The sequence below is a fragment of the Otolemur garnettii genome, unplaced genomic scaffold, assembly GCF_000181295.1.
Source record: "Otolemur garnettii isolate 467f Iridium unplaced genomic scaffold, OtoGar3 scaffold00255, whole genome shotgun sequence".
NCBI classification, from domain to species: domain Eukaryota; kingdom Metazoa; phylum Chordata; class Mammalia; order Primates; family Galagidae; genus Otolemur; species Otolemur garnettii.
This window is the reverse complement of record NW_003852650.1, coordinates 832,562-842,378: the sequence shown is the minus strand read 5'-3', so window position 1 is coordinate 842,378 and position 9,817 is coordinate 832,562. Positions and strand designations below refer to the sequence as shown.

General features: G+C 38.3%; 1 protein-coding gene across 1 annotated transcript in view; it reads left to right on the top strand.

Moving 5' to 3' along the window:
• NKAIN3 (sodium/potassium transporting ATPase interacting 3) overlaps positions 1-9,817 on the top strand; it is a 658,614-nt gene that overhangs the window by 493,427 nt on the left and 155,370 nt on the right. The window contains exon 4 of the mRNA XM_012813285.1: positions 8,072-8,269. Coding sequence (XP_012668739.1) covers positions 8,072-8,269 — 198 coding nt within the window. The remainder of the gene's footprint in view (positions 1-8,071; positions 8,270-9,817) is intronic.

Genomic DNA, 9,817 nt, shown 5'->3' with positions numbered 1-9,817 from the left:
GGCACCTGGAAGGCAGTGCAGATTATAGTTGGTTTATACTCTGATTGGATGAGTGTTCTTGTGAGTCTGGCACCTGGAAGGCAGTGCAGATTATAAACTGCAGTTGGTTTATAAACTGATTGGATGAGTCATAAAATTGGTTGCAGAAGAAGTATGTGTTATTCCTACCCATATGAATAAATGCAATTATGTGGATGAATTGGAAATTTGGGAACACATAGATGGGTTATATGGGCCAAACTTAGGGGCTCCATGATGACTTTTCAGAGGATACAACGTCTCTGCTGAAATCTAGCAATACATAAGACTTAGCCAAGTAACCAGGATGAGGAGGGTGATTATAGAGATAGGGGAAGGAGATAAATGGTAATAGTGAAAGTATTCTATGAAGATAAAACAGAGCATGTCAAGAGTGGCAGGTCAGAAAGAATAGTACATTTGAGAAATGGGAAGAAGGCCAATATAATTATAGTATGGAGCATGAATGGAGGAAAGCCAAGTCCGGAGAGGTGATAAAAAGAAGGAAAGGCTTTTTAAGTTCTCCCCAAAATTTAATCTTTCACTTTGAGCAATGGTAAAACCACAGAAACATTTTAAGCAACTTATTGGTATCAATACATTAGGGTTCAAAAAATATCTGGATGTAAAAAGGGAAATAAATTGGAGGATAGCAAGAGAAGATGCCAGGCGTTGAGTTTAGAGACAACTACAATGGAGATAAAAGGATTTTTTATCTTGGTTTTTATCATCTAGAAGTATGTGATACTGAACAGAGTCAACAAATAAATCAATGTATGTATCTGTTACCCCACTGAAATAAAGATATAAAACTTTTCAATGCTGTTAAACATCTCTTGTTCATTATTCCCCAATCACTTTTCTTATCCTGTTTTCAAAGACAACAGTTTTTATGCATTTAATATTTATTATATTTGTGTGTGTATGCACTTAATTTTACTACATGCACATTCATTTCTTATGTGTGTGTGTGTGTGTGTAAGGAGAGAGAGAAAGAGAGAGAGTGTTTCAGTTTCCAATTTTGGATGTAAGGAGTTTAGAAGTTACCACCCCTCTTAGTAAAAATCTGAAAAATCTACAATTCTTCTTAAATATAAGATCACAGAGAAAACTGTGTATCTCCAAATTAGAGATACGGACAGGTGAATACAAAGGATCACTAAGTACCAAGAGGAAACACATAAGCAGAAATCTTTGAGGGAACCAGTATCTGGGTAGGACCTAAACTCTATTGAAGAACTAGTGGCCCCTCTGTGTGGCCAGTCTGAGGATTTAAAACTCCAGGTGACTCACTCGTCAAAAGAGTCCCACACTTTTCTGAGTTTTATCTCCTAAAGCTCAACCAGCTTCTCAAAGTGAATATGTAAGGGAAAAATTTTTCCAAGGGAAAAACTTTTGCATATCAATAAACTTATTATTGTATTGGACGTGTTATAATAAGTCAGTATGAGTTTATTTTGGTGAAAAAGAAAAATTTTGAAATCCATGCATTGTTTGTTCATAATATGAATTTTCCATGAACTTTTTGAAGACCCCTGTATCTCTTGAATGGGTGGATATGGTTTCATTGCTTCCTGAAGTGCTCTAATTTAGGGGATTAAGTCCCAGAATAAAAACAAAAGGGTTGATTCCTTTTAGCTTTGACTCTAGACAGGGATCAGTGATGGAGAATTAAAAATTCCTAGCAGTGGGCCAGGTGAGGTGGCTCATGCCTGTAAAATCAGCACTCTGGGAGGCTGAGGCAGGTGGATTGCTTGAGCTCAGGAGTTCAAGACCAGCCTGAGCCAAAACAAGACCCCTTATCTCAAAAAAACAAGCCGAGTGTTGTGGCAGGGGCCTATAATCCCAGCTACTCGGTAGGCTGAGGCAAGAGGATTGCTTGAGCCTAAGAGTTTAAAGTTGCTGTGAACTACAATGCCATGGCACTCTACTGAGGGTGACTAAGATTCTGTCTCAAAAAATAAAAATAAAAATAATAACAATTCATAGTGATACCTAGTTATAAAGATGAGAAACAGGATATAAAAAATGATCAGTGACACTCCTCTTCTGTGCGCTGCTCTTTGTATTCAACACAGGGCTAAATGATTAGGACTTATTCATGGCTGGCAGGAAAATTTTTCTAAATAAAAAGCAGGAAATTTTTCTAAGTAAATAGAGGCATCCCAATGAAGGCATGAATACCTATTAAGCCTATCTGTAAAAGATGCTTTTAACATAAAAAAAATCATATAATTGTTGATATGTTTGAACTGGTGCTAAGTCTTTCAGTCTCTAAACACATAAATCTCTCTACTGATCACTGTACATGCCCTTTATTACATAGATTCACAGGGCTCTCCAAAATGTTTAGTGTTTTGGTAAAAAGAAAATAATTAGAAATTTAAGACAGTTTAACTTTTCTAATTCATATTCTGACATGAACAAGTATTTTTTTTTTAGAGAAATGCATTTCTTTTTCTTTTTTTATTAAGTCATATACACATAGATCATGAATACATTTATGCATATGTGGGGTACAATGTGTTGGGTTTTTATACAATTTGGAGCACTTACATCAAACTAATTAATATACCTTTCACCTCATTTACTTGATTATTGCATTAAGACATTTATGTTCTATACTTGGTAGATTTGACCTGTACCCTTGCAGTATGCTCCATAGGTGTGGTCCCACCGAACAAGTATTTTAAAAGAAGTTTCATTGGCATGAATTCTATTATATCAATATAAGCTCAAAGTTAACTCTCTAAAATTGAGCAAGAGTGATTCTAGTTTCTTAAGTACATAAGGACTTGTCTTCAAGGTCACATTTTCACTTCCAGATATAAAAATGGATTCAATAACCCTTGGAGTTGCAAATAAGAAGAAAGAAAAGATGAATATTATTAAAAGTTTGGAGTCCATTTCTAGAAATAGAAAGGATTACCTAAAGTTAAATTAGACATATGCCCAAAAGGTAGACGATTAAAAGAACAAAGAATAAGAAAGACACTAGGTCCTTGACTAATGAGAAATTGTATGGTGATATACTATAAGGAAGTTAATATTGAATTTTTTTAGGATATGAGTTGATTTCAATACCACAGCTACATGTATAGTGAATGAAATATGGACAGGCATGTTAATGGACAATATTTCAAAAATTCCAAAAATCTGTTTTTTAAATTCAAATATTTAAAGGACATGGGAACAAATTTGGAGTTCACATTAATGAGATGAAAGAACTCAAACATTTAAATTAACTTAAATATATATCAGGGTAAAGGCAAATATTCTGGAATACATTTCTTAAGTCACAACTCTGTGAATATGAGAAGAACCCACACCTGGTTCTCCATATACTAACCTTTACTTTCCTTGCCCACTCATGATGCTAATATCTTATGTTCTTACCACTTTCACTTCCAAACGTTATTTTAAAAACATGCTAACCCCCTCAAGTTCTCGTAATCTAGATTTTTACTCCCAGTGTGCTCTTAGAATTGGCTCTTATAAGGTCTCCATTGCCCTACTAATCAGGAATAGTGGTCTTATTGTAGAAGGCTTTGCGTGAATGACATTACTATCTTCCCTACAATACTCTCTTTTGTTGGCCTTGAAGGAGTTCCAAACACAGCATCCCAATATAAGCAACTTTGACATATTATTTTGAGTTAAAGAGAGAAAAAAAGACAGGAAATGCAAGATGGGCACCTGGACCTTCCTAAAAGCAGAAGATAAAACTTCATGAAAGATATTCCGGCTGCCCTGGAGGAAGGAAGGCTTTATCACCGGAAATGGGCAGTGGAGGGCTAGAGAAATCTGTGCTAACAAAACTTGTTAACCTAGTCCTCATCTGCCTAGCCACTTCTCCGTGGTTAAGGGCCCTGGCCCAAGCCCCCTTGCTTTGTCACATTTTCACAATTTACTACTTGTTGTCCAAATCAGTATGTAAATGGTCAATTCTAATTGCTTCCCCATCACTTTATTTCTTTATCAGACCTCCATGTCAAGTAAATCTGATATTAAATAATTTCTTATGCTTTTCTCTCCTGTTATCTGTCTTGTGTCAATTTAATTCTCAGGCCCAGATAAGAACTCAAAGGTAAAATTGTGGCTTCTCTACAACCTTGATGTCTATCTATCTATCAACCTTGATGTCTATCTATCTATCAACCTTGATTCTATCTATCTATCACTCTCTCCTGTCTTCACACCTCCCAAGCCTTCTGCTTGGTTTTATTTTCTGGTTTCTCTTCTTTGTCCTCACTCTCTTATTTCTTGTTCCACAAACAGTGTTTCTAGTAATAACACATGTAGGGGAGGAAAAATATTCTTTTCTCTATCCTTTTGAGTTCTTCAGGAAGAGCAGAGGGAATTTCTTGTACCTCCTTCTCAATTGCCTTTAGCTCAAAATAATCTTTATGTCAAAGAGGCATACTTCAGGGAAGCGTATTCTGTGACCCTTCATATACACGTGCCTTAAGACAAATATCACTGTTTATATCTGTTTAATTATAAAGAGAAAGGCAAAGATATCAGCTGTCAACTTTCTTAACCTGGTGTACTTAAATCAATACATAATAGTCTATTCATAGGAAGTAAAGAGAAAGGGCATTTTAGCTACTCAGAATTATTTTAAAAATTACTTTGTTGATCTATGGCTCAGCTTTAACTCGTGTATTTCAAAATTGTAGGCTTTGATGTGGGAATTATAAGCTTCTATAATAAAAGTGATCTTCCGTATTTATTTTTTTAATAACAATTTTTTGTTTTCTGTGTTGCATTTCCTTTAACCCGCCTCACATAGGGGATTGAGTTGTCACATTTTTAAATGCTTGAAGTCTAGTACTGAAAGGGATAGAAATCTAACAAAAACTTAAAATACAATTTTCCAGTGTAGCAGTGGAAGGGTCTCATGCTCTTCCTCCTCATCACAAGGGTCACAGTGGACGTCCCTAAAACAAATGAGAGATTAACAAGAGAAAATCATAACACAGCTAATCTTTTAGATAGATAGCAGGGGAGCCTTTAAAAATGAAAAAGCAAAGGTTCAGGGAATACTATTTTTATATATAGGTTTGATGTATAATGAGCAGCTGTGTAGGAATGCGATTGGACAAAATGATGTGACCTAATAATTTTGTCATTACCTAATGGGAACAGACAGAGTGGGGAAATCCAGCAAGACCTACCCAGATTCTTCTCTGTGTGTGTTTCTTCCTCCTGGGTGCAAGGCAAGTCCCCTCTGGAACGAGGGTTTATGATCTACCATCAGACAAGGTAGGCCAAAGAATTTCTTATAGAGGAAGACAGGGTAAGGTTAGAGTAGTATTTCTAGATTTTATGGCTGGCTTTGTGGGAGAAGATTTCTGGTTTCTATGATCCAGCTTGGGGAAGAGAAATCCTAGTTTTCTAAGGCCTGGCCCTGGAGAGAAAGGGAACAGGAGAAAGAAGGGCAGGAGAAGGTCAGAAAGAGACTGGTTTTGAGGCCGTTTCCATGTCTTCAGAGTGCTCAGCCCACCAAAGCACTATACGTTGGGGTGCTGTTTTCTGAACTGCAATAACAAAAAAGAAGTTTGGACTTCAAGAATAATTTGGTGCTATTGATGTTCTCATTGAAATTTTAATATAGTCATTGCAAAGAATAGTACAGTTTATAAATATGTCATAGTTCCAACAAATTAAGTGAGAATTACGCTGAGAGATTTTATGAGTGTAACAAATATGTATGATTAGTTCATAAATTGACTCCTATTTGTATAATGCAAAGTTCGGTTAAAGTCATATTGAAGGGAACTTACAGTCTGCAATAGAAAAGGTCATTGGGTAAGAAGGCTTAAAGTATAGAAATTGCTATGAATTTTGAGCTCATGCTAGTTCATCTGAACCTAATGAATTCTATTAGGATGAGAAATCGTATATAGTTCTGTAGTGATCCAATCTAACTCTAAGAAATTAAATCTGATGACCAGGAAAGAGAGCGATCAGCGAGCATCTCTGAAGTTTGCCTGCAGGTAAATTGCCTTGTGTTAAACTGAATTCACTTGCTAAAGCAATTATTTTTTTTATAACATTTTCCCTTTGGAGAGTAACTGCAAATGATACATGCAGCAAACCAACAACCAAAAAAATGATGTAAATGTTTTATTGTCAATAAAGTGCTGTAACTGTGAAGGTAACTGAATAGCAAACCAATAACCAAAAAAAAAATAAAAAAGTAAAATGCTTATTATTGATACAATGTGAGGTATACTTATAATGGTACTTTGAATTCCTTGAAAAGGAAAAGCATAGTAACTGCATAGTAACTTTGCCCACTGCTGTGATTCACTCACCATGTGCAGCGAGAGTGTCCCTGTCCTTACCCAGAGGCCTCCACCCTGGCTACTTTCAGTCACCTGTGTATAAATCCAAGGCTTTCCATTTCCCACTAGCCTGCCCTATGTTTTCAGAGTTCCAACCTCAATTTTAGGCACAGTGTCTTGGGCCACTGTGGTGGAATTGTCCTCAGAATGACCTTAGAAAGCAGTCAGGGCAATTCTGGGCCTCTTGACAAAGGCCATATGTGGGGCTCCAACACCATCCCCTGGCTTTGATAATGGAGCTCACTCAGAGCGGGTGGAGGCCAGGAAATCAACAAAAGCTGCCTTCACTCCAGCCTCCAGGCTGCCCTGCAGGGCAGTGCCCTGGTCCAGGGGCCACCGTGCCCTCTCTCACTGCCACTCCTCCTTCCTGTCCCACACGGCAGTTGCAAATCTTTGGTTTATTTGGAAGTCAAGACCCTTATACTTCATCTCTTCTTCTCAGTCTATGATTTATGACAAAAATACTATGGTCTTAGTCCTCCATAGATGACACTTCAGAAGTACGGAACTACTGTCTCCACTGAGAGCTCTGAAAACATGTCTTGATCTGAAAAAGTTAAAGTTTGTCTTCTTTGCTGTTTTAATGGACTGTGGTGCTATTTTCTGGAAACTCTGAGAAAGAAGGACCCAGCTCCCTTTAGGGTAGGAGGAACGGTCAGGGGTGAGGAAGGGGAAGACACGAGGTAACATGAGAGCACACATCATAAGGTACAGGCCAGGCAGTATCCTAGCTCTACCACCAACCAGCTGTGCCGCCTTGGGCAAATTAATTTACCTCTCTTTTAACTTACTTTCCTTATCTGCATTAGTTCTTCATGGCTTCTGTTAACAATTACCACCAACTTAATGGCTTAAACAATAGAAATCTATTCTCTCACAGCTCTAAAGGCCAGAGTTTGGTTTCACTGAGCTGACCTGGAGGGGCTGGCAGGGCCACGATCCCTCTGGAGCCCCTCCCTGTTTCTGGTAGCTCCCGCATTCTCTGGTGGTGACATAAACACCACAAGCTCTGCGTCTACGGTCACATTGCTTTTTCCTCTTCCTCCTTGTGTCTCCTTCTTATAAAAATATATATGATGGCATTTAGGGTCCACCCAGATAATCCAGGATAATCTCCCCATTCCATGATCCTTAAGTCAATCACATCAACGAAGTCCTTTATTGCCATATAAAATAAAATTCATAAGTCTCAGGGATTAAAATGAAATTGTCTTTTGGGGGAACAATTCAGTCTACTATAAATTAGGTTGATAATAATAGGACGTACATGAACCTTAAAGAATGTACAATATGAAATTCACTTAGAGCAACGTCTAGCTGCAGGAAAGCCATCAGTGAAGTCCCGTGATGGTAAGGCAGCAAAAATGCTTTGAAATAAAAGTGATTCTTAAGTAAACATATGGGGAGGGTCTTGTCTCTGGATTTTTGCTATGTGTTAACCTTAAAATGTTAATATGATTTAAATAATTGTATCTCCACATTAAATAAATACAATGTAGATTACATGCTATCTATATGATAGTTTGGGCACATGATACATATAGCCATTTTGTCTGTTTTTTTGTTTGTTTATTTGTTTGTTGTCATTTTTCACTTAAATTCATTCAACAATTTCTTTCAGCCTGAATTCTCCCTAAGGTCAAAGACAAAGATGTGATGTAATACGATTGCCTTCTTTTGCTCTGTGTCTCCTGCCCACCTAGGATACAGACCTAATGACATTCAACATCTCTGTTCATCGGTCTTGGTGGAGAGAACATGGGCCTGGCTGTGTGCGAAGAGTGCTGCCTCCCGCGGCTCACGGCATGATGGACGATTACACATACGTCTCCGTCACAGGCTGCATGGTCGACTTCCAGTACCTGGAGGTCATCCACAGCGCCGTCCAAATACTCCTCTCCGTAAGTGTCAGTTCTGTATCAGTGTCTGATCAGCCTGTTTGGCATTTTGAATCTCAATCTCCACACCTTCTTGGTAGAAGGTTCCATGGAGAAGCACGCAGAGAACATCCTTTAAATGACAGAAGTGGCAACGATTATGGTATCACTTGCTGTCTAGATGGCAGGTCACATTTTTTTCTTCTTGGCATCCACACATTTTGTTTTTAGAAGCAGTCATTTGCTATAGTTCCTAAATTGAGATACAGTCCACATCATTCTATGAAATAGCATCACCATCTTCCTGATGTGGTCTGGGCTCTTCTGCTAATGTAGGAGTGCCAGAGCAGAGAGGGTGAAAACACACACACCCACCTACCTGGCTCGATCTAATAAACTTCATGTTTCAAACAATTATTCCTTAAAAAGTAAATCCCCACAGAGACTTTCAGCAATTTAATGCCTGTAAGTTAGTGTTAAGATACAATTTCATACAGAGAAGGAAAATGGCTTGATCCACACCATAGAACGTTCACATGCTAGGGAGTCAGGAAGGTAACTTCCTTCCACCTGACTGTCCCACCCACAGCTTGATCTCAGTGTGGAGTAGAATTAATTTAAGAATGTGTAACAACTTCAGAAATGGTGTTCTTTTGAGACCCAGTAAGGAATTATCATTTGAGTCAAAATACAATAAAGCCATCCTCAACCACACTTTTTAACCTTCTCAATTCTTCTACCCAACTGGTTACTATCCATCAGAATAAGAGACAGAGGCTTAATCATAAATAAATGAATACATAGCAGAAATACGAGACACACATGTCAGTGAATAAGTCACCTTAGAATTATCTCTAAAAATAACTTTGAGAAATCCTCACTGTGATTCCCTCTATAAATATACCACTTTTAGTTCTGTGGATCAGAAATTTGGGCAGGGCCCAGCAGAGTAGTTCTTTTGCTGCATGTGACATTAGGCAGGGTCAGTCGTGTAAATGACACATAATGTTGGCGAGGGTCACAAAAGTGAGCTTATCAACTGGCGGCTCTGCTAGGAGTGGAGTGTCTTAGGAGGCCTCACTCCCTGCGTCCAGCCCTGGCTGTCAGCCCCATGCTCCTGCAGAAAACTCTCAGACACCAGCAGGTGGTGTCTCAGAGAAGAAGCTCCAACATGCAAACATGGCTAATGCCTCCTATTATTTCATTGGCTACAGCAAGTCAATGACCAGCCCAGAGTCCATGGGAGAGGGCACTAGAGGACGGCCAGAATGCTGGGAGGCGTGGCTCCTGGAGCCACCAGTGCAGTGGTCTCACCTCATTTACTCAACCTATTAATTATTGTTCTTTAATCTGCATGTCTTAAGTTTTAAAATGTTGTTTTAGAGCACATTTGAGTTATAATTTTCTAGAAAGATTAAAGAATAGAATATGACAAAAATCGAAGATCTTTTGGTGCTCTAGTTCAAAGGAAGGCAAATTTGACACTGAATACAAAGAAAGGGATCGTATCTCAAAGCTCCTCAGCTTGTCTCTTTCAGACATGGAACAGGTAATCTGATCACTCTAGATTTC